This window comes from Neodiprion virginianus, chromosome 3 (genome assembly GCF_021901495.1).
Source record: "Neodiprion virginianus isolate iyNeoVirg1 chromosome 3, iyNeoVirg1.1, whole genome shotgun sequence".
Classification (NCBI taxonomy): Eukaryota; Metazoa; Arthropoda; class Insecta; order Hymenoptera; family Diprionidae; genus Neodiprion; species Neodiprion virginianus.
The window spans coordinates 36,782,315-36,809,439 of NC_060879.1; the positions used below are offsets into that span (position 1 = coordinate 36,782,315).

The window sequence follows — 27,125 nt, forward strand, 5'->3', positions numbered from 1 at the left end:
GCTGCATGGTTAGTGAGATTATTGAGGCTAGGCGATTGAATTGTGATGCACCTCTTAAAACACATTTCTGAAACAAGGTTGTCGCTCGTGATGATCATCCGCTTCAACCGAGTATACAAAGTTTAATTGCAATTACAGGTGCAGGGGGAGGGACGGCGAAGGGTGAGAACGAGAGGCAGTAAAGGGGGCTGTAATTAGTAATTATCAGAAGCACCGTATCGTTGAGGAGTTTCTTCCTGCCTCCAGCTGTGTAGATTATACACGGTGTAGTCTGGAAAATTTACTTCCAAATTGAAACTCGCTTGTACGCCCGTATGTTCGGTACGAATACAATTATCGGGTTTCTCGGCATACGCCAAAAGTTGATTGTGTAAAGTGTTCTTTTTTTTACACTGGAAACAATTACACGATATCACCTCTGTATGAGGCAAACGTTTTCACTGTAACCTAGTTAATAGTCTTTTATCAACTAAAGCAGTGTTTTCCATCTTTTTCAATTCTATCTTAGCTCGAGAATGCGAGATGTTGTTTTTCTCGTTCTGCACACTTGACAATTATATGAATATATAGTTTTTAGCTTATACATTCTTTGTGATCCACTCGCCGTCGTCTTTTCTTCCCTGTTTTTAAGCACTTTATGCCGCCGAATCCTTCTTCTTTTTTTTTAATGTTACGTTTCGCACTTGGAGTTGTCACAAGTTTGCACGCAGAGTGTGTGACGATTAGAATCTTAAGTTCACGGCCTTCGGGTTATCAACTGTGCAGATTTAAACATTGAATAGCTCGGTACGTATCTATAATAGTGAAATCAAGCACAGTCATTGCCGCTTTGACATAAAACGTTATCTCGTTTCCAAAGCATACGATAAACTACTGATAGTGATTCCTATCTAGAGTCATGTGATCTTTGTCGAGCTGATCATAAATTGAGTTTGTCGCGAAATCAATCGCAATACGCGCCATATTAGCACGGTTTATCAATTTCAAGTGGATTAGCGCGTTTTTCTAAGTCACCGCAGTTGATAAGTATGCGACAACACAACGTAAAAAATATGAAAGCGTGTTTCCTTCTCGATGTACGACATTTGCTCTTTTTCGCTGCACAGCAAAAACCCAGCTATACCGCTTTACGATTATACCCAGTGACTTTCATTCAACCTGCCAGTTTTTGCTCGTGCCATGTAGTACGGTAACTAATCCAAGCCAACTGCCGCGAGTGATTGTGTCTTAAAGAAAAACACACTTACCCACGTATGTATAACGATATTCAGAGCGACGGTTAAGAACGGTAACAAGATTCTTTGTATCGAATTCCCTGAGAGAGCACTGACCTTATCGATCAGAGGATAGAATCTAAACCAACGATAAATTGACATAGGATCGCTGGCTGAAAGTGATTAGAGCAGTTTATATTCCCACCAACGCAAACCTGCAGTCTCGTATTAGTTGCGTTAGATCTTTCGATTCACCTGCAACGTTGACACAGCTATCTTCGACTTTGCTTTATCACGATTTTAACAATTATCGTCGTATAAGAAAACAGCAAAGTCAGGTTGGTGCAGTGGCAGCTAACGTGGCTCCAATTATCGACCGCTTAACAGAAACTGCCAGTGAAACGTGTACACTGCTCACTAATGTATTCTCATAACAACACAGGAACAGAGATTCAAGTTGCGTCATTACTGTATTCTCACTTTTCAAACACATTTCACATATTTATATCGGACATTAAACAGAGCGCAAGCCTGGACGACTCGTTCTCTTGACAATATCTACAAAATTAGAGAGTGGGTACCTAAAACTTAACAATTGTACAATTGAGTCAACATCCGTTGGAGGCATAAGCTGTGACTCTATTAAATGATGTTTCAAAGTCTTTAGTTGAATTATATATGTTTGCAAACCTCGCATTTTGACACGTACCAACACTAATAAACAAATTTTTCTCTCCACAATAGTTATTATCGTTTCGGATGTGTCTTCCCGAAAATATTTATCACCAGCTTAGGTATTTTAAAAATATATCACACTTAATCGTAAGTGAAGGTACGTAAAACATATACATATATGTCCCTACTTTACAGTCACTAACTTACCTATTTTAAATTCAGCATTTATGAAAATAAGATCATAAAAATAAAATCCTACGAGGAACAATTCATGAAGACATTTTTCGTCGCTGACGAATCATTTATGAAGTCTTATTAAACTTGGAACGTTTTCCTCATTTTCATCAATGCTGAGTTTTAAATAGATAAATCAGTGACTGTACTTTGATTCCTTGAAGTTTTGGGATGTTCAAAATCTGATATGACGACTCTTCGCAATCCAATGTGAATCCGATCTGTCAGTATAGATCATGCTTCGACAGAGTAGCGAAGTCGTGACAGACGGTTCAACTTGAAGTATTGTCTCGTACTCGTACCATTCTCATTTTACTCGCTAATGCAAAACGTGTTCACATATGTACGTACATTCGCGTGCAGTGTTTATCAGCTCGTCTCTACGTCGAATCTAACCGCTTGCACGTATCACAATTTCTACTCTCGCAAAATCATATCTGAAATGCGAATAATCCACGTATTCTCTCAGTTTTGTAAGGCCTAGATTGTCAATCATTGTGTCAATAATCATCAGCTACCTTTGATTGCCGTTCCGCTCACTCACTTTACAATATACCAATTATATATATAATACCAATTTGACAGGACGAAGTGATTAACAACAATCGGGCTTCATTGGTTATTCGAATGATTTCATCAGAATTTAGAAATCAGTTGATCCGATTATATACCGCTTTGACGTTTCTTCCCTCCGATCTATTTCTTCGACCAAAAATCACGGTATTTCCGTCAATATTCATACGCACGTAACGATCAGCCATTTTCTCGCATCGCATGACATATGCTTGATCACACATCCCTTACAAACACGAATTCGGGATATATCTGTGAGCTCGCGAGGTCCACGGCCCGCGGGTATCGGTGTACATTAGACGGAGGGAAACCCCGGTGAAGGAGACTTCCGGATAACTTGGGGGAAAGGACAGCGGGAAGAAAGGAATACGGGGGGCGGATAGAGGGATAGAAATGGGACGTAAAACGTCTCGAGGCAGGCGCCCGCAATTTCGCGAGGATCAACAAACCCCGGCTTATTAACTTTTATGACTGAACTGTCGAGTAAAAAAGTTGCGGAATGGAGGCGAAGCGGTTCGAGATGGGAGCCTTAGAATCTCGCGCAAAAATATACCAATAAACCCGGTTCTGCCGCACGATCTAATCTGTCAAGCAACCCGACTGTAAACGTGGTCAGCTCCTCTCTTTTTTTTTCCTCGATCAATTCGTCATCATTTCTAGGCCTCCGAGTTATGCTCCAGATTATCACATCGCTTGGTCACCACAGACAGACGGACTCGAGAGATTGCTGCTGGTACGCAAAGTGTAACTTACGTCAGGTTTATCTGCCTGCAGGTGAAGTAATTGTTCCTCGAAATATCTCTGCTTGTGAATTGAAACTCAGCGCAACAGACAAAGGAAAGGAAAGGAAAAGGAAGAGGCGAATCGCAGAATATTGACGCAAGGAAATTTTTGCTGAAATTTTCTTTGACGCTCTGCGTTGTGTATTTGGGAAAAAATTTTGCGACTTTCCCTGCTCCGCGATTCTCAATAACGCGGACGTTTTTCAATTCCGGAAAAAAGAACGAAGCGATGAAATATGAGGAAAACAGTTTTGTCGGACAGATTTTTCGAATGACCGGCGTTTCTGATCATACTGTAATTATATGGATAGAAAAACACAACCTCGAATCCACAATTAGCTGCTTTGAATTCAATTTGTCGTTCAATTCGCACTGCGTAGTACAGAAAGCTTGAAATGAAAGCAATTTATATGCAAAATCCGTAACGATATTAGATCATTAAAATGGTACGAATAAACCACAATAATTATTTTCCACCGCGCTGATAGCTACTGCGAATATTTTAACAATGGATTTATTTAATTCGCACCAGTTCAGATATACGCAAACGAATGGATTAGCATTTTGTAAGTTTCAGCCGTAAAGGGATTGAAGTGAGAACGGAACCCCTCGTAACGACTCTTCGCGTTAACAAGTATGAGGGAGAATTCATGTCGTGCAATTTCTACAGTGTGCAGAAATCTGCCCATTAAGATGGGATAATAAGAGCATTGCCGGTACGCTAGCCGGGCTGTTGAAAGTCAAGCTAAGAGGAGCGAAGTTTTTTGTCTTTGTAGAAGTGCGGTGATATCTCGCCATTATATAAGGGATCGGGTGGCCGGAGGAGAATAATGTAATTAGCGAGAATACGGCACGGAACTCTGGTGCCCGCAAAATAGAGAAAATTGCAGACCTTGGAACGTCAGGAAGACCACCGTCCGTGGAAAAGGAACCGAGGGGTGGTAATTGGCCAGACTCTTTCCTCCCGCAGTGCCTCGCCTTTCGTCTGCATGCCTCCCTTCGAACCTTCCTTCCTTCCTTCCTTCCTTCCTTCCTTCCTTCCTTTCTTCCTTCCTTCCTTCCTTCCTTGCTTTCCGAGCCACATTGGTAGCCTACAGTCAGCAAAGCAGCCGTCTTCCGTCGACGTCCCCCATAGCCGACGAAACCCTCGGCGTCCCTTCGCCTGCACGTCCCTCACACAAACAAGCAGAGAGCTGCCGGCCAGATCTCCATTGTTCTTTAATTCATGAACGCAGGAGCAGATCGTCTACAAATGGCCGGGAAGAAATGTGGAGGAACCGTGAAAAGCACGCGTGGATAAAGTCGAAGTCTGCTCTCTGTTACCCCAAGAGGATTCCACTGTCTTTTACTTCTTATTTTCCCGAGTCCCAGATGTACCTTCGCTTCTGCTCTGTTCTTAATTAATTGGAAATCCGGATGTGTATCCATCGACTCTCGAGTCTTGATTGCCTCTTTTCGCTAACGACGAGGGCAGAATATCGTTCCGTTGCTGAGTACGAAGCCAGACCGATCCAAGTCACCTCGGTACCTCTGAAATGATTTCTCGATCCCAACTGGTTTACCCGGTCGTTGCGTACCGTGGAATTGAAAATTATTTCACATGGTCCGATATCTTCCCCCGAACATCCAACACGCGCGTCATATCCATCTGCTTTTCTGCGAAAGTATCTGTGCCCAGAGGTATAAGGATAGAGGCAAGGCCTGTCATGTCGTCGTCTGCAATAGACTCCTCCGACTGAGGGAGGAGCCGGCGACAAGCCGATTTACGTAACGGTGGTAGGAAAATTTCCCTCGCCTACACGTCGTCGAGGGGTGAAGTCCTCGCGCGTCTACGTAAAGCTGTAGGTACTATCACTGAGATTTTATAGGTGTGCGGCTGACGGGTGTCCCCCGTTTCTTAAAGCTTCTCGCACGGTTAACGACACAAACTCGCCGGGACATCGCCTCGCACAGATATCGCGTGTCGCGGGCTGCGAGACGCGGTGCGGGGTGAATTGAGAAAACGAGGAAAAAGCATCCCTGTATTTCAATCGACGAATATACGCCGCGCGAGCTGTTCTCCGCCTCTCTCTCCCTCTTTGCCTCAAATATCTGGCTCGTGAAACGTCGCGTCGATCTCCGGCTCCTCAATTATATTTACATAATCCTCGATTTTTCCAACGTAAAGTATGCCGGCATCCTAGAGAATATAATTTACGTTCAGCTACTAATGGAGTCTGAAATGTAAAAAGATGCCATCCAGTGACAGAAAATTGACGTACCGATTTGACTGGGTCGTATTTAATCATAAAAGTGGTTTCTCGTCAGATATTTTACTCCATATTGATCAAGTTCACAGGTTGAAAGCTCGACGACTTGTAACAGGCTTATTGCGCTTCAGCGTTCGAGTTATTCATCCTAAACGATCGGCTGATAACCCATTCACGACGTCGCGTTGCGCTAGTCGCATCCATATATTATCCACTCCGGAATAGATTGTAATAAATCTTTGACACATCGCGAGATAACGTAAGGTACAAATAGTTGCTTATCGGTAACGGTAAAGAATTCAAGTACGTATCGTGTCAATGACACTTAGAGCTGATATTCTTTTGCAATACGGCGAAGACTGGTTCGGGTACAATTTTTCGTTCCATTTAATTAAGATGAATGGGACGTTCGGGTAGAATTTATCAACCCTGTGCAGTCATTTTTACGTAGATACATGGATACTACCATTGTCTCTTGGGGTCAAACTTTTACTGCAGAATTTTGACGCAGCGAGATGAATTCAATTTTAATTGGACGAAAGCGAGCTTTTCCGAAAGCTTTGCAACGGATGTATTAATTTCGGACAGTAGACACTGTACACGATTCATTTACCGAATTGCACGAACGTATGAAAATACTCGGTTCTTGTTCGTCGGAAGTTATTAGGAATATTGAACACTGCAGCGGTACGTTCGATTGTTAGTTGTTTTACTTCTCGTTGGCCTATTTATTCGTTCGCTTGTATCATAACTACGACCATTGTTACTCGCTCCGTTGCATTGATTCGCGGAAAATCTCGTCCCTCGGCACTGCTGGATAACAGATATCTCGAGTATACTATGGCTGGTGGATCGCTGCAATTGGATGATTAATATTGTTAAAAAATTGATAGTAATTACCGAGTATCGAAGAACCGTAATATTTTATCCGATATACTGGCTGAAACTGATCGGTTAATCTATTTATCTTCTGTGTCTGTTTGCATGATTCGTTTCGGGAGCTCTTTCAAAAACGTTTTTAGCACAATTTTCCACGAGCTTATCACAGTTGACCAAATTAATTGAGGATTAATTTATAATATCAATCGATATTTTCCAGAATGATTGCAATTATGTAATGCGAAAACAAGTTTTTATGTTAGCTGTCGCCGAATAAATTATTCAGCCAGACTGCACCCCAACGGCAATTTATATAAAACGTTCGGGTAATTTCCCGCATGGAAAGATACATATGCGAAAAATATACGAGCACATGTATTTTTTTGTTCTTTATATATGTGATGTATACAACATAAATTCTTTCATAAATGTGACAGTCAAATGTATTAATAACAATGTTTTGCACATAAATTAGATATATGTATATGTGAATATATGTCACATTTATGAAATCATATGTGCGGCATATAATTTGAGAATCATACACGGGACATTTCCACACGGGATTCCGCGTCTTGTTGTTTACGATAATTTTCTAGATCGCATTCAAGTACTGGATTCGTATCAACAAACATACTTTTCAATCCCAGTTAAACCTGACTTTCTCGATTTTCGCTAGTCATTTTTGATCGGCGTTTTCCATCGCCCAGAAATCACTTTGGTTATTCGATCTGACTGCGAGCGACATTGCGGGGATGATAAATAATTCGCGGTCACGTGAAGAAAGAAGAAAATAAATGACAGGGAATGTAAAAGTTGCGGTAGGCACGAAGAAGGCCGATTGCCCGCGGCTGGAAAAAGGTTGAATATAACCGGAGGGGATGAGTTGATACGGGTGTGAATACTAGAAACGGCTAGGCGAAATTGAGGTATAAGGATTTAAAAAATCTAGCATCCTGTAGAACACGTACCAGGTTGCCCTTAGAAAAATGAGGGTACTCGAGGTGTTACTTTTTAAATGGTGTGCGGAAAGGTTACGCGATGAAGCCGAGCAGCGGTAAAGGGGGAAGGGAAGAGACGGAGCGAAGGAAATAGGAGAAGGGCGAGGGTGGAGCGAGAAAGACGAGGAGGACGGGAAAACCGAGAGCGGAGGGGAGCGGAGGAGAGAACCAGCAGAGATGTACGAGCCCCGAGGGAAATTCAGGTGCGATCTCCATGTATCACCACGCCCATGTATGAGCGAGAAGACCAGCTGGTGGTTCATGGGAACCTCGCGAGACTTCACCCGGAGTCTGCCTCGGCTTCCAGTCTAAAGGATTTCAGTTTAATTGTAGTTCCGAAGCTTCCCTGCTCCTCAAACAACTACATCGTCATAGCTACTGGCCTGCGCCAGTTCATTTTCCATTCCCTCTGAGTCGACGCTTTGCTGATTCTACAGCATATTTTTCAACGCGTGAACAGGTTACTTTTTCAAGTAAAAGTTCATGTAATGTTTGTGGAAATAACGGCGCGTCCGAAAATGGTGCCGCACACATCGCGTTTGAATAATCGGATCTCTGAAGTGTAGAAAGAGAAAATTCAGTTTTTGTATTTGCGTGTCAGGCAGAGAAAGCCGAAATATCCAATCACAAGATTATAGAAGCTGTTGAATCTCACTGCATATTTGTGACGTCACGTACATCGTTGAAGTTTTCAATCTGCCGTGCTTGCGTCAATTTTCTTTTGGTCGGATGAAAAAAATTTTTTTACTCAAATTCAGTCGAGCCTCCACTTATAAACGCTTGTCAAATAATGCGGGAGAGTAGGTTTCGTATTGTGAAATGTATAATCCTGATCAAAGTCATGGGACGGTATAGAAGGTTCAGTTGCACGTTGGTATGATACTGTAATGTGAGAAGATTCAAGGCGATATTTGTTTCGTATGTGAAACTTTGCGCTACGGCGACGCGATCTCCGATTTCGCAAAACCGTGAGACTCGACGATGATATAGTATAAGGCGTATGAATTCCCGTAATTAAAAATTGATTTTCGGTAGAATTTTGATTTCGGACGGTTAGAATTAATCTTCGTCTTCCATCCGATACAGGAAAGTATCAATTCCTGTTCAACGCTCTAACAAACGATGCATCAGAAGATTTTCGATTTGTTTTTCATCTCCTTCCCCTACATTTTCTTTTTTTATCGTTGTTTTCGTTATATATCGAGGATCAATGACTAGCCAGAATCAGAAGTAGGGCATCATTAGTTCGTATTTCGTTGTGGCTTCAGCCTGGAAACGGGAATATACATCGTCTTTGATATTTCGCGTCAAGGTGCTGGACCAGATGATTTATTGATAAAAAAGCGCGGAAGTGTAACTTTTTTTTTTTTTTTTTTTTGCCTGAAATTCGACGCCCGCACATTCGCGCTCCTGATAAAATCGATGACCCAGATCTTCAGTTTGTAATTGAATCAAATTAATCACCCTGCTGCATCTCGCCCTTCCCTTTACCCCCTGCGCTGATACCCGCCGTCGTCTGTCTCTAATTAATAGCTAGAGCTCGACCATACCTCGTTTCATCGGAACTTTATGTGAAACGAATCCAATTAGACACTGCACTTCGTCAAAGGCTCGAAAGCTGCAGAAGATTTCCAGCGATCCTTCATTCGTATGTAACGTATGTATTATGTTATACTCGCCTTCGATATCATCATTTATTATCTGATTTGATGACTTGGACGGGATATTCGTGCAACTCGTGATCAATTTTCAATGTTACAGATGAAATATCTGAGGACGGATGTAGCGTTTTTTGACCTGCGTGTAGAATATTTCTTTCGATAGAATTGCCCCTGAAAGATATATGTATACCTAGGTTACATTTTCTCCGAGCTGTTAATGCTGGTATATAAAAATCTTTGCGATCTGAAACGCGGTGGGAGGAACTAAATCCACGCATAAAACGTCTACTACTCCTCGGTAATATAAAAGTATTTAATTAATTATACGTTTTTTTTTTCTATTCCACGGAGTTTCATTAAGACCGTGAACTGAAAGGTGCGGGATTAAACGACTAATGGTTTTTTAATTATGCGAGCCATCACCTCGGATTTTCTGAAATTGCGTTTTTAAGTGCCCATCCACCGACCAAATTCACGACCAACGGGGTCTTCTAATTGTATCGTGAAATTGCATCGGAGTTCTTGGTGAAGAAAGCTGTTAGTGCAGCGAATCGCTGGTCGATCTAATCGATTGATCCGATTTTGAGATATAACGAGAAAGGAATCGAAGATCGACGAACGATCGGAATGGCGGTCTCTAACAGAAATTTCTTCAACGCTTTGATTCCCCCTGCAAAGTAACGTTCTACACCAACAAAGTTGTAAAAAAAAAGGACAACATACTCCGCGGTTCCACCTGCGATCGATCAATCATACGGATCGAGGAATAAATCCGGCGGTGCGATATCTCGGTGACGTTTGAAATGGTAGAAACAGAACCTAACCATTCCACTCATAAAAAAGACATCCTTTATTTCACCTCGATCACCCGACAGACGTGAAACAACCTGGCTCTGCCTCTTGGAACAGATTTCACCTGATTTTCCTCAGCTTACTCCGAGCCGAGGTATCGCTTTAGCTCAATAAACACACCGAGTCTCGCATAGACGTTCCAGCCAAGTATGTCCATCCGTCGACTCTCACAGGGAAAGGCAGAACGAGTAACACGCATCCAAATGTGACGCAGGGCGATGCAGCCAAGCCAAAAACCGATTCGCAATATATATTTCATGGGAAAAATGGGACGAAGGTGAAAGTTTGTTATAACATGATTAATTTTTACAGAAAGATCCGGCTGAGGAATCCGAGCAAAAATCACAGATCGCGAATTTCGAGCAACCGACTACAAGCGGCTCCACTTCCGGTATTTCGGAAAAATCCGTTACAGCCAAATTGAAGAACACAACGTGCGTGGTATTCGTTTCTTCATTACCTGTTTGCAAATACTGAGCTTTAGTATAGCAATTGTCAATCACTAAATGAAGAAAAGCTCTCTTATTATCTGCTTTCTCTGCCACCGCAAGAGAGATGGTTTTCAATTAAACGTGAATCGCAACCTTCAGCCAATTCTACCGAAGTTTCACCGCTCTGAACGGTCAAACGCGAGCAAAACGACTTCGATATGAAGCGTTTAGTTTGTCACTGTTTGCCCGTATAGTCCGTACCGGCAAATATTAATTGGAACACGCACTTCCATTCGCATGTTCACGACAAACTTTGCCATTCCATGGGTAGTGCTGAATTGACTCTGTGCCGCAGCATGTTACAAATATTCCTATGTTCCCGTTTTATGCTCCACGAGAGATATTTTCCGTAGTCTGCGGCAATTCGAAAGCTCATGTAAGGTTACGATACCGAATGAACAAACTTTAAAAATATTTAGCCGATATGAAATGGAAAAATTTCGAAGAAAAATACAGCCCGGAGTCAAGAGTCGAAAGTACAAAGCAACGATAAAACAAACACGCCTAAGAGATTCTAACTTGAAATGAAAGAAAACAGCTCGAGGACTTGGAAAAATGAAAATTCCTTAATTACATACCGTTGAATATTTTTCTTCGCTTTCGGTCTTATACGCCCGAATTTCTTTAACTCCGTAATTACATCCTTCAGGGAACCAAATTCCTCGTCGAACGGCGATTCAGCGAACGACGAAGTGAATGCTGACTTGGTCTTTGAAGCTGCTCTGCTGAATTACGGCAGTCGGAAGTGTTTCATGCTGGGCTTATTTCTGCTCTGCACATCCCCCGGAATTCTGAATGGGTTCCACGTGATGGTGTACGTATTTTACGGGTACACACCGCAGCATTGGTGCGCCATTCCCGTTCTGGAAAAAGCTGGATGGACACCGGAACAAATTCGTAATATCTCTAGTCCAAAGTAAGCACCCTTACTTCCGCTCAAGTCCTACAAGTAGCGGGTAATCGAGCAACGCGATTTCCTCCGAGTAAAGAACTCTTGACCCTCTGTATTAGGCGTCTGCTGGTCGAAAGATTTATGACGGAATTCGCCACGAGTAAGCGTTTCTGCACCGTGATTTCAATTCAACTTGCGAAAACCGTCAAAAAAAAAAAAGGTACAGACTCGCCACAAAATTCTGCTTTGAAAAATTCTCAACAATACTTTTATCGGTTTGGATACATGTGATGATTTTTTTATCTATCGACCGGCTTTATTCGACTAAATGAGATTAACACTAATTGCTCTTCGCGATGAAAGAAAGTTTTAAACTGCATAATATTTTCGGGCAATCACTAATTGTTACGACAGTTCACTGTCTGGTTATTAGCGAAAAAGCTCACAGCTAGTATCCGACGCGTGATAAGATTGCAATTAGCAAATATTGCTGTAATTGTTATTAGACCATTTCCGCGAGGTATGTTCTTAAGTTTGCAAATTGTTGGGTACGAGGCGCCAACGCAGCTGTTACGAATTTAATCGTACCTATGTACATAGTGGGGCAGCGGAAAATTCTTTGATTTACTGACAAAGCTATGTGTGTACTCACAGCTGCCGTGGAACACTAGAACTAATGGAACAACCGTGTCACGTATTTCGCTAGCATGCCGTACCGTGTTCGACTATCGAAATCAATTAGCACCTTCTCGGGCTGCAGACCCATACTTCGACAATACTCAAACCCACATGCGTTACATAGTGACACCCGAATTAGTTTTACCAATTCTTTTAAAGTGGGATTCATAATTGGACCCAATTTCTTGAGGGTTCCTGAAATAATTTATCACATTTTTTCTCAGGCTAAATTTTCACCCTCTCACCTCATCTTCCATTCCAAGCAAGTATTAATGAATTTTTGCATTACTACGGTAGAATAAATGGAATGTAAGAATAAACCACTACCGAACTCGAGCAAACTTCATCTTCGTCTGTGCAGGGAAGTGTGCGAGGTATTTTTATTTGTTTATTTTTTCTTTTTTTTTCTTTTTTTCTTCATTTTATCCGATGTAAACTCGCGGCACCGTGAAACTTGGGCCATTTCTCGAGCTAATTCTTTACTCGGGATTCATCCCCTTCGCCCCAGCCAAACAAGATCGACAAACTTCCGTCTGGTACCCACGATTCAACGTTGCCCTAAAAAAATAGTATGAGAAACGTACAAGCTTGTTCGATATATACACTGCAGCGAACGAAGAATTCTAATACTCTTCGTAAGCGTCCGTCATCCCAATTGAAAGTGAAAAAATCGCGTGAAAATTATTTTTCACCAGTGTACAAACCACCAATCGCTTCATGTTTAACGTACTGAACGCCCATAGTTGGATCATGTTGTTAAAAAAAAAAAAAGAAACAGGACTAAATACACAGGAGCTTAAAATGTAAATGCCCTTCTTTCAAACAGCGATTAGGAAATTACACGATCTGATACTTTATGGTACAATTTAACCATGTCCGGATGAATCGACGAACACTTTGAGTAATTATGAGTATTAGGTATACGAGATAGAGCTAATTATAAAATTCGTTAATAAAGAGAATAAAAAACGCCGTCTCCGCATGTTGAAATGAATTCTGTACATGATACTATAACATCCGCACACGCGCGAAGAAGGTTGAAAACGTATAATATGACGTGAGTCAGCGTATTTTTATTTTTCTATTATTTTCCTTTTTCGTTGTCCCGTTTTTCCAGTCCAAAGTACTGAGAGGTTGGTTAATTCGCCTCGCTATAAAAATCCGGTGGTATTAAAACGGGTCCAACCATGCAGGCAGCTAAACGAGACCTACCTGCCGCACGTATGTCTACAACAACGCCGAATCGTGAAAGAACTTAAAAATCCCGCAGCGGTTACCAACGTTATTTACAATTAAAAGTAAAAAGTTTTACGGTGGATATAAAAATGGCAACGCAACATTAAACACACACAGATATATTCATATATGTCCACGTCGACGACAACGACGACTTGCCATCCGAAATATATATTATGCGAGCAATTTCTGGGACAGCGAAGGGGTGGCTGGGTGTAATTAATGCATGGTCATCGCACCATACTGTGACCAATCCTCACACAACACTGTCCGTGAGACCTGCCAGACAATTCCCGGGACGGACATTCGGCTGCGGTCACATCATTCCGGATTTCTAAACCTCCGGCAATGCAGCCCGCAAGCCGCAAAGGATTTAGAACTGAGTTGCGTCCTCGCGTTCACGTTGTCTTTAATGCACGTAGATTTCTTTGCCCAATTTACTGCAGCGGGAATTTCAATCGTGCTACGGCAAAATCCTCTGTCCTTCTTCTACACATTTTTTAAACCTGTATCGATTTTTGTAACGCACGTTTTTCCATAAATCGTTACCTGCAGCGACACGATTTTGGACTCAATTTTATCGATGCCATGTTTTTTGCTCGGTTAATGCAAAAATTTTTTTTTTCTTGCCTCCGATTTCGACATTTTAACAATCTTTAACTATCGACTTTAACTCCGTTATTATAATACCGTCGAAGACGTGGAGCAAAATTTACAGAGTTGCAGTTTACTTGTAGTCTTAAAGTTATGAAAGCCTGGAAAATCCAAAGAAGCAAAAAAAAAAAAAACGTCAAATTGAAGTTTAAATTTTTCTATGAACCCTGATCACTATACCGTAGACCGGGTGAAACGTACTGCGGAATAATCGAAGAAGTTCAATTTCAGAACAATAAGGTCATTGAGCTTGAATGAATGAATAAATAATATTGAGAAGTAAAAAGAACTGAAATGTTTTCAAAACCTGAAAGCAGAGTGTATACCATGCGCGATTACATCGCAAGTCGAGGTTCGAAGTCTCTGAGTTTTGTACGTAGTCGGATAACGTTATCGCATAATGTTATTTTATTGTTTTTGCGAGATATTTCGTATAGTAATCTAAATGCAAATCGTCGTGTAAGGACGTACCGCAGTTATTGCTCATCAGTAGCGGGGTGTACAGGGAGCAATACGAGATGAAATTATACGAGTTCTTTGCGCTGGTTGTGTTGACAATTTAATCAAAGCTCGAAGAGAACTTTGGAACAGGGCACAAAATAAGTCCTACAGAACAATCCAGAGGACGTGCATAATATCCCCCCCCCCCCCAGGCTGTATTAAAAGGTTTTTCATTAGTTTCAAAGCAGGTATAGATTATTTCCCTCGAAAAGATTACGTGTACCCTTTGTGTTTGAAATTAACAAACCTCGCTTGTGTCTTGTTGACCGATTTACCGTTTGTCTGGACTCGAGTATTAAATGAAAGAGACAAAGTTCGGCGAGGGTTAGTTTTTTGATTGTGTTATATAAAGAAGTATTGAGGTTTATTCGTGTCGAAATTTCAAAGCGACCGAATTGTTTCAGACCCGGTGATTGGTCGAATTGCGAATACTACAAACGAAACTACGCCGCGTTGGAGAAAATGAGCTACCAACAAGCGATGAGAAACGTGGAATCGCAAACAAAACGTCACATTTTAACAGACTGTATCGAATTCAGCTACGATCTCAAGGATGCGCAGGGTACCTCGGTGGTCACAGAGGTGAGATAACAGCAAGCGGGCCGAGTTCGCGGGGGAAACAAGATGAAACGGGAGTAGAAAACCCATGAATTCGAGGTTGACCGTGGAAGACTTTGATAATAAAAATGGTCTAAGGAGGAGGAGGAGGAGGAGAAGGAGGAAAAGAAGAAGAAACCGTTGTTTAAAGCCACCCTTTCCACGGGTGGTTTCACTTTCAGTGGGATCTAGTGTGTCAACGTCTCGCTCTGAAAGCCACCGTCCAAACTGCGGTCTCTGTTGGAAAGTTCGTGGGAGCTTTTACCTTCGGAATGATCGCCGACAGGTTTGGACGAAAAGTTGCCTTCACGACGGCTTGCTGCATCTACATTTTGGCCGGGCCAATAGTCGCCTTCACCAGTCTTTACCAACTTCTCATAGCCGCGAGGGTTTTCATCGGAATCGCCGGTCTCGGTGCTTTCGAAAGTGCCTATTCTATCGGTAAGCCCGAAATGTCTAATAGTAGGTGCGTGGCAATGAAATTCCACCAAAAACGTCCTTCGTATACATTTTTCATCGCTGCCACGACGTGTGGAATTCATAACGCCGATGGCGGAACGAGGAGGATGATTTTGAGGGTGAAAGCTAACCGATAAACAAAAAAATCGGCACAACGGGACTCGCGGTTACTTTCGGGTAGTTTAACCCCGTGCACACTCACACCCCAATTCTCTCTCTCTCTCTCTCTCTCATACACTCTCTTCTTGGCTGTGTGCCTACTGGGCTCGCGTAATTTTGAAACGATGAAACGAACAGCTCTCGATTGGTCGACGAGCGGTTGAGCCGACGGATATCGATGAGCGATAGCGTGTTTGGTTGTTAACTTTGATAGCCCGCAGATCAAATTTACCGACTCATTGATTGCCGCTTTGAAGACATAACGGTCGCATGGCCGCACGCGATTCGTTGACGCGTTGCTCGAGCGATAACGAACGAAATTTGTCTTATCGTCCGTAAAGGGATTTTGTATACTTGGCTGCAACATGCTTGTCGAGCATTTGAAGGGAACACTGATTTATTACTGCATCGGTTACCGCAATCAGCGCTCTCATTTTCACCACCCCCGAATTAAATGAAATCATTCATTTTCTTTACTTCCTCAACTTCTCATCTCATCGGCTACAAATCTGCGGAATTAAAAGTGTTGTAGATCGAAACCGTGCCAAAAAATCGATACCTTCATCACTGCGGCTATCCGCAAAATTTTTCGACTCAGCCTCATTCCCAAATTTCATCTTCATCGTTATCAAACCATCCAATTATACATCCTGTGCTAATGTACTTGGGAATATACGCAGGCCTGTAACTCCTGTTACCTGCAACGAAGAGAAATTCACTTTCAATTATTGCATTCGTCTCTCTTTATAAGACCACTTGTACGGCTGCAGAAAAGTGAATAAAACCAATCGAATATCATCACTGCCAATCAAACCTCCATCCAGTCTTTTAACGACTTTTTACGTTACTCGATCCGATGGTAAAAGCGGTCTTATAACGAGAGACCACTGTGTTTAATGAAAAGAAAAGAAAAAAAAAAGAAGAAATAAGAGAAAATAAGACAAACTGTTAAAAGTTGACAAATATCATCTCCTATGCGTAAAGAAAACACAAATTGATTCCAGTGTCAGAGATATCACCGCCGAAGCTGAGATCTACCTTCGGGGTTCTATACAACCAAAGTTATCCGGCAGGAATCTTGGGAGTTTCTTTGATCGCCTACTACGTCAGGGATTGGCGAAATCTTCAACTCTGTGTTTCATTGCCCGCTCTATTCCTTGTTTTTCACGTATGGCTGATCCCCGAAAGTCCCAGGTGGCTCTACTACTCGGGACGTACGAGCAGAGCCTGGGCCATTGTTGGGAAATATAGCGACGAAGACCCGACAGCAAGGCATAAGTTTTAGCGTATTGAATCGCCAGTTTCAACCCTTAAATCTTACAAACAATCTAATTTTTTTCTTCTTCTTTTCTTGCAAGAACTCTCAAAACTCTAATCATATAAAATGTGTAACGTATCTTTTCGCTAGAAATTAAACTGAATGATTTTCATATAGCTGAAGGGTTCAAATCATGTGTGTAACAATATAAGAATTACATCATAACTTTAGCAGACTTTTACAAGCTTTTCATGTAACTTGTAACCTTGATATTTCAGACGCACGAGCGGATCCACCAGAACAGCTTCACAGAAATCGTTATCGGCGCGAATTCGTGCTGCGATTGTTAATTGCTCGAGCTATCTGCATCACAAGGAGTTCAGGATACGATTGATAGTTTGCTGGGTTGTTTGGTTCTTTACGGCAATGTCTTACTACGCTCTAACGATTAACTCCGCGAGTCTGAAAACCGATCCCTACGTCTACGTGGCTTTGTCAGGTACCAAGTTTATCCTGTAGGTTAATTAATTATCTCGAATAAATTAGTCATCCTTTCCAACGTCTTAATCTAAAAACTGTATGACGCGGAATTCGCGGGTCGGTTACTGAGCCGAAACGAATACAATTAGTCACCCCCTGTATCAAAGTATTATCGTGAAAATAGTAAAAACGAAAGTATGAAGAAAAAAACTTGCTATTAGCTACATTGACGAGAGCGCGGTTATAATTTCCACGACAAAATGGATATTTGGCCAAAGCTTCACTGACACGCCATAAATTACGGAAGTTCAGGTTTATAGACGCTCATTCATCCTGCCGTGGAAAATTTGTCACTAAAAAGCGTTGCCCACGGAAACTGAAAAGCCTGGTCTAACAAAATACGCGGTATATGATAGGTGTCTAATGACTGAATTATCCCTTGACGCGGACAAAGGTCTGGTGGACCAAAATTTCGGGGTGAAATTGAGGTGAGGGCACGGAAGCCAACCTTGAATGCCGGGCTGTCAGCCACAAATCTCACGGGAGATCTTCAGTCCCATTGTCCTATCGAAAACGTTACACTCATATAACACATATAGAATGCCTGACAGGCATTTCACATTTCACTTTCCTTATTTCCTTTCGGTTGAACGTGTCTCGCCGTTGCCTTGGCCCTCTGTCATCTCCCCCAACTCACCTCGGGCCCTCTTTGTGTCAACGTGCGAATAATATAGGGTGGAAATTACGTCACCCTGCGCCCTCATATCACTCCGATATATCCCGCACGGGTGTAACTCCTACGAGGTTAGCAGGCGTTCATTTACTTTTTCTTTTGCACAAGCGTATGTTTTTTGCAATTAGATAATAAATTTCGCGTGCAGAATTTTTTCCCCCAACGTTGAATTAAATCTTCACTTTTTAACCCCTGTACGATGACACAAGAAAATTATCAGTTTCCTGTCGGAAATACGGCTCTTTCTAACGAAAAATGTCTTTACGAAAAATGACTCGACGAACAACTCTGAAATTCATATGACTTTACATTCAAATACGATACGGGCGTGTAAAATATTCATATCCCGTTTTCGTTTTTCGCTTCGACCGTGGGATCGGGGAAACGGTTGAATAATATGCACATGATGCAGAGTTTGATATCAAAATGACGAATAAAAGAGAGTACAATATTGTTCTCACAACTAGTTTTCCTGCATTTCGGGTGACGTTCAGTAGTATCGTTCACCGATTAAGCTAAGGGCCTGTCAAACAATCCCTTACCACCGATTTCGTCCTTCCAGGAGTCGTCGAGGCAACCAGCTACGTGTTTCCGGTACCGTTGTTGCGCGTCGTTGGGAGGCGAACGGTGGCAACGGGTCTTCTCTTGACAGCGAGCTTTGCTCTCCTGCTCCTCTTGATCATCCCAACGAACATGACGGGGTGGAAAGTGGCAGCCTCTCTTCTAGGTCGGCTTTGCGTGAGCGCCGTCTTCTCGGTCATCATTATTCACGCGTTTGAATTGTTTCCAACTGTGACCAGGAACACCGCAATTGGAACCAGCTCCACCATGGCGCATGCAGGGAGCGTTTTCGCGCCTTACCTCGTCGACTTCTTTGTGAGTGCCGTCTTGAAGTACATACGGCGTGTATTAAAATGGAACCAGAGAGAGGAATTATGCGTTTCGGCATCACTTTGCGCTGTCTTGAGATCCTGAATTGTCTGAATGAAAAAAATTTTAAATAACAAAAGACTATGGGTCCAGTTACAAGTTTACAGATTTCCTGCAAATCTTTTCTGCCGATTTCCGGAGTCATTAATATGCGCCCTGTTCTCTACTTTTTTTTATAGTCTGCGTTTTGAGACTTGTTCTGTGTACCTCAGGGGGTACACTGGTGGCGCCGACTCCTTGCTTTTCATTCAATTGTAATTCCAAAACTAATCAATGCAACAACGATTAATTACACCATAATGGAAAACTTAATTAAACGGAGCTACGTGTCGCGCGAATCCTGCGAGGCCTCGTCAAAGTCGACTCTGAGTAATTAGTATTGTGTACGCGTGAGTTTGTGTTTGTTTCAAGTACACAACACACCTACAGTCAGTATATACCCGATATGGAACTTAATTGTTACAAAATCAACCTTCCGTAAAAGTTCAATTACGGAATAACGCGACGAGTGTCTAGTCCGCCGCTTCGTTTGCGATAAAATTAATCATTCACTTACCGGGGACTTTGTCAGGTTAATGAAGAAACAACAAACAGGATATCCACGAATAACTTTCCTTCACACGTTTCGCTTTGGTGGAAAAAATTCTAATCTCAGGTCACAGTTTCTGAGAAGAAAAGAAAAATGTCGTGTGTTTACAGAGTAATTTCAACTTAAATCACAGACGCTTAGCGCAAAAGTCATATTTCAATGTAAGTCATTCTCACTTCATTAAAATCCTCTAAAAAAAACATTCTTCCAGAAAAAGACAAACTCGCACATCTTTTATAGGTGAATAACGATCTCCGCTGAATTTTTTTTCACCCGACCATATATAAAGTCTAAAGTGTACGGCCCCGTTTCGAACGTTGTTTTCGCATATTTCTTGCAACTTTTACGTACAGCATATACTCAAAGCCGGAGCACACAGCCAAGAATTATTGCTCTTTTCAGGCAATATACGGATGGTTTATTCCCTCCACAATATGCGGTCTGGGACTGCTTCTGGCCGGGTTTCTGACGCAAACTTTACCGGAGACGAAAGATCTCGCCCTCTACGACACCCTGGATGATCTCTCGAGCAGGTGTCGAGATCATCCCGAAGAAAAGGTGTCCATAAAAAATTGTACGCTCTGCAGATACCTCGGTAAAACTCGTACCAACGTGTAAGATTTGTAGAATTTCGACTGACAACATAATTTATGCTAATATGCTTAGTGTGTATATCGTGATCAGCGTGTAATTGAAATACATCAGATTATGAATCATATTCTTTTTACTGCGAGTATATTTTTTTGCAAGTTTCTTAGTTTGAATCTTGACAATTTTTAAAATTTTTCTTTTTCAGCCGCTCGCTTAATCCTTAGAGTTTTAATTAATCCTTTTCTTTTTTTAAGTGTAGTATTAGGTTACCCCGAGGTATTACTATTCTTGTTTAGTGGAGAATTTGATATCCGCAAAATATGAAGAGCAAATAAAAAAGTATTTCCACTGGGAACGCAGGAGCTTTTTCGCGGGGAATTTCACGCCTTTGCTCTCTCGAGACTGAAATTTATTTTTTGTTCGGATTCGGACAGGAACATATTTTAATTAGGCTTGTGATCAGCTATTTAAACTTTCGCGTATCCATATGACTGTTGACTTATAATCAGCGGAAATTCAACATTCATAATGCCGATGCTGTATTGTCTATTATTAACTCACCAAAATCCGATCAAGTTCGCGAATCCCGTTTATCCTCTATAAATACGTTATACCTAGTACGTTGAACAGTTAATACAACATTAATTGTGCATGAAACATGGAAAAGCTAGCGCGGGGAAAACATCGGAAAATCCGACGCTAAAGGGAATCTTTGATGTTGAAATAACTTCATTCAGCAGAATTTCCTATATTACGTTACACGCGTATGTGATTCTAACGCTGATTCTATGGTTGTGTAAGATTTAAGATATATATTGGTGATATTATCGATGATGACGATGATAAAAATACTAATAATAAATTTACAAGGTACTCGTGGTAAACTTTGTTAATACGTACAGCTACAGCCGGTTGGACGGTTGGATAAATAACCGATGTTCTATCTCATGCTGAAACGCGTTAATGAAACTATTACACGGCCGCCAATGAGTACAAAATCCGACAGCAAATACTCAACTTTGATTAAGCTGTCATTACGCGCCCATATTGACACCGTATTGTTCTACCTAAATCTAAATTCTACCCGATAGATGAGTTAGCAAATTGTTGCGGTCGCGTACGTCAGTCTCATATATCGCCTGACATTATTTGAAGAAGAAATAGAAGTGCGATAATTGAATACCATGTTTTAATTTTATGTCATCTGAAGGATAATTCAGTCATCGTTGATGTTACCGGATTAAATCAGGGCAATGATAGATTCTGTTATGTTATTCTATCAGTTTCATAGTCGGAAGTAATTAACGTCCGCTTAATTCATCAGCGAAATGAATGGATAGATGAAATTATCCGTTATTAACTTGATTGTATTTTTACATATTTCATATATATATAGTTACATTACTTACAAGACACGATCCGTCGAAAATCAATATAATTACTGTCGAATAAAAATTTGCCGATAGTGTAAGTTTAAAATTTGCTATTGTTCCTACTTTCTCATTTACGCTTGCCTAATTCCGATCTCATAATTCGTTTTTCCTACGTGTCGTAAGTCGACATTATCCCGCCTACTTATCGATAATTAGCAAACAATAGCTACAATAGCAGTAGTTCCAAGGAAAATACGATTGCTCCATGCAGCATCGCTCTCTACTGATATTTGGGCAATCAATCATGATACCCAGACGTTTGTACTTACGACGCGAATACCCTGCAAGATCATAGGTATTTTACTGCTTTGGTAGCCAGTGATAGTCGATAATTTCATATTTCCTTGTCCACCATTACATAAGAATTTTTCTTTTAAATCTTGAGCACGCCGAGAAAATTCTGAGACGCCAATACGAAATTAGATTACATGGTTAGATAATATAGCATAATTTTTTACCGGAAGAAAATATTTTCATAAATTTAAATATCCAGTGATATACATATACATTATATATACGTAATTTTTTTTTTTTCATAATTGACTAAAATTACATCAACTCTACAGCGGTCTAGCTGGATTAAAATTTGAAGTATTTTCTACTTAAAATGTTGTATAAACTTCGTAGAATTGCAAATTAACAACGAGATTTAAAGCTAATAGGTGAATTTTCTGCTAAGCTGATCATAGACGCCTTATTTTTCGTCGAGAAATGCAGTAGTGGTCAATTATTCGACCCTGTTAGATTTAAGAATAGAAACATGGAAGGAGTGATGAAACTGAGAAAATTTTGAGAGGAAATATAACTTTCAACTGACATTGAGGTAAAGTCAGTACTCTCAGAATTTCTCGAAGTCGAAATGCACGTCTCACCATCGAATTGAAAGACCTATATTTATGGCTATCGGTGGATTTTCATTAGATTTGCATTACAATGGCTAATAGCTATATCTTTGTGAGATAAATTGTCTATTTTTAGTAATGCTTGTATAATTTTGTAAAAACCCTGTAGGCGTAAATAAATGTTACATGTAGTTATCTGACACCAGCGCCAGAACTGATAGAAAAAAAAAAAATACGCTTATCACAATTCTATGGTTTCCCGTCACCTTTCGGTATATCGTGTTGACTATAAAAGTTTCGGCTTGTCAACATACTGCTTTCCATGGTGTATAACTGTCGCAAACGTTCCACCAACCATGGCACCCCAGAACAGCATGTAAAGTAATACTTCTGTAGTGTATCTGGACGGGAGAATCGCGTGAGCGACGAGCATCGACGACGCGACCAATAAAACTAAGGGGAACGTAGCGTATCGCCAATTACGTTCGGCGTCCAACGGACATTTCACCGTAAGGCATTCACCGTCTTGCACAATATAACGTCCCAGGAAAAGCTCTATGGAATCCTGTGAACGAAGAACGCAAGATGCAATAAATTCCACGACAGTTCAATCAAGTACTACGTATTCTTGGTCATTTCTAATGTCTGATCGATAAAAAGTTTACTTGTCTGTATCCATCGGTGAAATTGTTTTTGTAATATCTGGTCAAGGAATTAACACCGTCTCGTATGGCTCCAAGTTTAGTCCGTTTTCCAGTACGTGTAAAATCAGTTTTCAAAGCACCAGTACCTGAATATTCTATGCTTATTACGTCCGCGTTATCTGCCCAAACCTAAAAATATGTAAAAAAGATAAATTCTAATCTCAGTTATGAGGCTGGTTATGGGAAGAGCGAATTCTTTATCTCCAAATGAATAACATAATTACCTGTTTAAACAAGTATTCTAGCGACGGATGGTCTTCAACTCGCTGCAGTATTCCCAATCTTCTCAATGCGTCACTAAGCGCTCTTCTAGCCAGCATACTTTGTACAACATTTGTTCTATCCAAACAATCGATGCAGTTTGTTCTGAATACTCCGTCCTGTGCAGAGAGTAACGCTCCATCTCTGGAAAGTGTAAAGGAGCCCATTTGCTCTTGATCGTGGGCCAATCTGTCCATTAGAATGTTCAATCTGTCCCATCGCATTTTTCGGCATTCCGCGTGAAAGTCGAACGATTCGTAACGGACATTTTGATTGCCAATTCTATTGACAATATCGCAGTAGGCTTTTTCAAGTACATCTTCCGCTCCTCTGTGATCAATCTAAAAGTCATGTAAGAGAAGTTGGTATAAATTCAAAAATTGGAGATTTTTTTTGTTTGACTCACCAAATTTACTAGTATCTGTTTCCCATAATGAAATATTTGTGTTTCGAAATGGCGTGCGCAAGCAGTGTGATGGTCTTCCTGATTATTTAACACCGGCTTGGGCTTATATTTTAGGTTTGGAGCCTGTTGCCAAAAGAGTGGAATTGATCCTCTGGTCTGAACAAACGAACTACGGTCTCCGTTCACTTCTACCAACTGTTCCGTCTCTACGTAATTAGATACGTTTCCATTGGCGTCTATCCCACGAGAAAACAATCTTGTTCCTGCGCGATGTACTCCTCGACGGGATATTATTCCCCAGTTAAATGCAATACCATTTACAATTACTGTACTTAGTGACAAAACTATATACACACCGCTAAGGAAAATAATTATTGAGAGTAATATACTGCTAAGAATAATTGCCACACTATTTTATACCGATGTTGCATGAACAATGAATAGTTCAAGTTGGCACGAACCAATTAGATACGATTGACGTGATAGCATCCGGTATGGTTAGAAAAAAAATTATACTAAATTGAACATTTCACGGTAATGATGCTTTCCTGAAAAAAAAAAAAAGGAATACTTGTCAAAAAGGATACAGCCATGTATAATGGGCAGACAGAATCTGTGCTGCTCAGGCCTAGAAGTTAGTTCTTGTAGTAGATACGCATTCCAAACAAATCTTAGATCTGCTCGCTCGTGTATCGGCATCTAGAATTAAGCAGCCAAACAATTCTCAATTCTTTGCTCATAAGCATTTTGAAAGTTTTTTGTCAGTATATTGAGATTTTGTACAATAGGACAAACCTGTAAAAATTCAGGCGTAGTATTATGCAGCCTTTGCATAGTGTGACTCAAGTCGTAGGTATAGCTGAAGTAAAAATGTGGTGTGTTCAATACAGACTTGATCATTTCCAGATAAGTGGTATTGTTGCTTATTTGCTTTTCGTTCAAATGAAGCAATGATCGCATGTATGGTATAATTTCCGTAGACCCAAGTTTGTAAACTTGGTGTCCCGCTATAGTACCCACACGTTCCGCATCTGTGATAACTATCAGGTAGCGACAGGCCAATAGGCGTATTGTGCCCACAATTCCCCATATTCTACGACGACTGGCCGTAGGAGGAATCTGACTTGCTGTACCTGCTTAGAATTTGAATCAAAAAATAACAAAACACATTAATTTGATTTTTTATTCAACGTGATCTAGGATGCAATATCACCATTGCCTTACCTTGGGTATAAATTTGCTGGGTAACTCGATCGACTACCAATAATTCCTTGGTTCCAACTGGTTCGACATAAAATTTTTCTGGCGTTGCGTATCTGGAAGAAAAATAAACGAAAACCACATATGAATTAAAAATCAAATGAATGATGTATGGTATCGGCTAATACAAGTAATTATAAATTAAACAGAATGATATGGCATAACCTAGTGCCGCTAATGAGAGTCGCGTTAGGCAAAAGGAGAGGTAAATTATTGATCCCATACGTTGTAGACTCAGGACTTATCGATTTTATACTTTCACTTTACTATAATTTACTTCGTAATTTTAAAACGCTGAAAGACAGATTTAAACTCACAGGTAAAGATCATCGTAAATATCGGTGTTCAACGCCATGTTGGTTTACTAATGTCCGCTTCAGCAGTGAGCAGAGGGCAGAGGCTACGCAACTACGAGATCCGACTGCGGGAGGGAGAGATATGGTATCACGAAACCGGTAAAAGTGGTGAAAAGCATGAAGATGACAGCAGAACCTCTAACTCTACATAAACGCTACGCTCATCCGTGATCGCCATAACGTAAGAAGATGAGACATCTCTAAGAACCAATCGCGTGTCACGATCATATGAAGGCCCTCGTGTATTTCCAACCAATTGTTTTCGAGGTCATCTGGCGCACATTTTAAAAAGCAAAAATCTCCACATAGTCACAGCGTTATTTACCTCCGACGTTAACTGAAGACCATAAAGACAAGTTACCCCTTGGTACATTTTTGTGTATCAGTTTTCGGCAGGCAAGCGGGCCCAGGTGGGCCTGGGAGCGTAGGAGGTTTCTGCTCTATCGACTCTACCTAACGAGCTTGCACTGACATTCGTAGCAGCCAAAGTAGTGTCGGTATGAAAACTTGAGATTGAGTCGGTACAAAATGAGTACGTAAGACTACTTTTTTTTGAATTAATCAAATACGATAATTTTTAAGCGAAACGGTGATTATTGGTTATTTTTTTTTTTTTGCTAGAGAGATAACTAAAGAAGCTTTTTAAAATTTTGAGCGTATTTTAACTCACATTTGGACGATACAAAAAAAATTTACTTACTATCGATTGTCGCAAAATGGCATATTGGCTGGCCATTGAAGCGCCTCGCCGCTGGAATCTCGAATTGGCAGGAAAGATGAACTGTGTAATTTTTGTCTGAAATGTAAAAACTAAAATTACTTTGAATTGAAATATATTTTTATCATCGATGAACTAAAAAACTCATAAGAAAACGTTAAATCACATTCAGTTTCATTCGGTTTTTTTTCCGTTTCCAAATGTTATCTGAAGCATGCATATTGGTTTGATAGTACAAAACATGACGTTTTCAATAATCAAACTTGTAAACTTGAAAATTTGTCCGGAAGGTCAAAAGTTATCAGGTCAAGGACCTGGACAGCCAGAACTACGGAGCGCTTGTCCTGGAAGTCGAGTTTCATCAGGTAGCCGACTTGAAGTGCAGGAACCACGGAGCGCTTGTCCTGGAAGTCGAGTTTCACCAGGTAGCGGACCTGGTGCGCAGAAACTACGCGGCGCTTGGTCAAAAGTTACCAGGTCAAGAACCTGGATAGCCAGAACTACGGAGCGCTTTTCCTGGATGTCAAGATCCACCAGGTTAAGGACCTGGACAGCCAGAACTAAGGAGCGCTTGTCCCTGAAGTCGAGTTTCACCAGGTAGCCGACATGGAGCATAGAAACTACGGAGCGGTTGTCCTGGAACTCGAATTGCACCAGAAAGCGGACCCGGAGCACAGGATCCAGGAGGTAAGAGAACTCGGTACTCGAAATCTGCGGAGCGCGATTCTGATCCGTCCGCTCTACTGCGCGATTGTTTCCAGACTGAGGAATTCGGCT

The 27,125-nt window shown here is 41.1% G+C and overlaps 3 protein-coding genes across 4 annotated transcripts; 2 read left to right on the forward strand and 1 right to left on the reverse strand.

Moving 5' to 3' along the window:
* The first annotated feature begins 10,269 nt into the window (after positions 1 to 10,269).
* Positions 10,270 to 15,200, forward strand: LOC124299654 (uncharacterized). The gene is made up of 4 exons (XM_046752922.1): positions 10,270 to 10,308; positions 10,433 to 10,554; positions 11,261 to 11,527; positions 14,977 to 15,200. Exons 1-4 carry the CDS (start codon positions 10,270 to 10,272, stop codon positions 15,161 to 15,163), a joined length of 615 nt encoding a protein of 204 aa, XP_046608878.1. The 3' UTR covers positions 15,164 to 15,200.
* A 224-nt stretch (positions 15,201 to 15,424) lies between these two features.
* LOC124299655 (organic cation transporter-like protein) lies at positions 15,425 to 20,395 on the forward strand. Its single transcript, XM_046752923.1, has 5 exons — positions 15,425 to 15,610; positions 16,792 to 17,065; positions 17,324 to 17,544; positions 18,821 to 19,134; positions 20,180 to 20,395. Exons 1-5 carry the CDS (start codon positions 15,442 to 15,444, stop codon positions 20,393 to 20,395), a joined length of 1,194 nt encoding a protein of 397 aa, XP_046608879.1. The 5' UTR covers positions 15,425 to 15,441.
* A 1,319-nt stretch (positions 20,396 to 21,714) lies between these two features.
* Positions 21,715 to 25,773, reverse strand: LOC124300310 (phosphatidylinositol-3-phosphatase SAC1). 2 transcript variants are annotated; one of them, XM_046754259.1, is made up of 8 exons: positions 25,592 to 25,773; positions 25,239 to 25,330; positions 24,810 to 25,147; positions 24,602 to 24,713; positions 24,015 to 24,358; positions 23,572 to 23,949; positions 23,309 to 23,476; positions 21,715 to 23,208 (listed from the first exon to the last, which is right to left on the reverse strand). In XM_046754259.1, the coding sequence occupies exons 1-8, from the start codon at positions 25,627 to 25,629 to the stop codon at positions 22,930 to 22,932; spliced, it is 1,749 nt and encodes a 582-aa protein (XP_046610215.1). In that variant the 5' UTR covers positions 25,630 to 25,773; the 3' UTR covers positions 21,715 to 22,929. The 2 variants fall into 2 exon arrangements, with proteins under 2 accessions (XP_046610215.1, XP_046610214.1); XM_046754258.1 differs by having other exon boundaries at positions 24,810 to 25,150.
* Positions 25,774 to 27,125: the final 1,352 nt, after the last annotated feature.

Coding starts and splice junctions, on each gene's coding strand:
- LOC124299654 (XM_046752922.1), top strand. CDS start 10,270: ATGTCCATCCGTCGACTCTCACAGGGAAAGGCAGAACGA. Junction 10,309..10,432: donor CACAGGGAAAGGCAGAACGA/GTAACACGCATC, acceptor TAATTTTTACAG/AAAGATCCGGCTGAGGAATC. Junction 11,528..14,976: donor CGTAATATCTCTAGTCCAAA/GTAAGCACCCTT, acceptor GAATTGTTTCAG/ACCCGGTGATTGGTCGAATT.
- LOC124300310 (XM_046754258.1), bottom strand. CDS start 25,629: ATGGCGTTGAACACCGATATTTACGATGATCTTTACCT. Junction 25,331..25,591: donor ATTTACGATGATCTTTACCT/GTGAGTTTAAAT, acceptor TTTTTCTTCCAG/ATACGCAACGCCAGAAAAAT. Junction 23,477..23,571: donor TAGAATACTTGTTTAAACAG/GTAATTATGTTA, acceptor ACATATTTTTAG/GTTTGGGCAGATAACGCGGA.
- LOC124299655 (XM_046752923.1), top strand. CDS start 15,442: ATGATCGCCGACAGGTTTGGACGAAAAGTTGCCTTCACGACGGCTTGC. Junction 17,066..17,323: donor GACCCGACAGCAAGGCATAA/GTTTTAGCGTAT, acceptor TTGATATTTCAG/ACGCACGAGCGGATCCACCA. Junction 17,545..18,820: donor CGTCTACGTGGCTTTGTCAG/GTACCAAGTTTA, acceptor TCGTCCTTCCAG/GAGTCGTCGAGGCAACCAGC.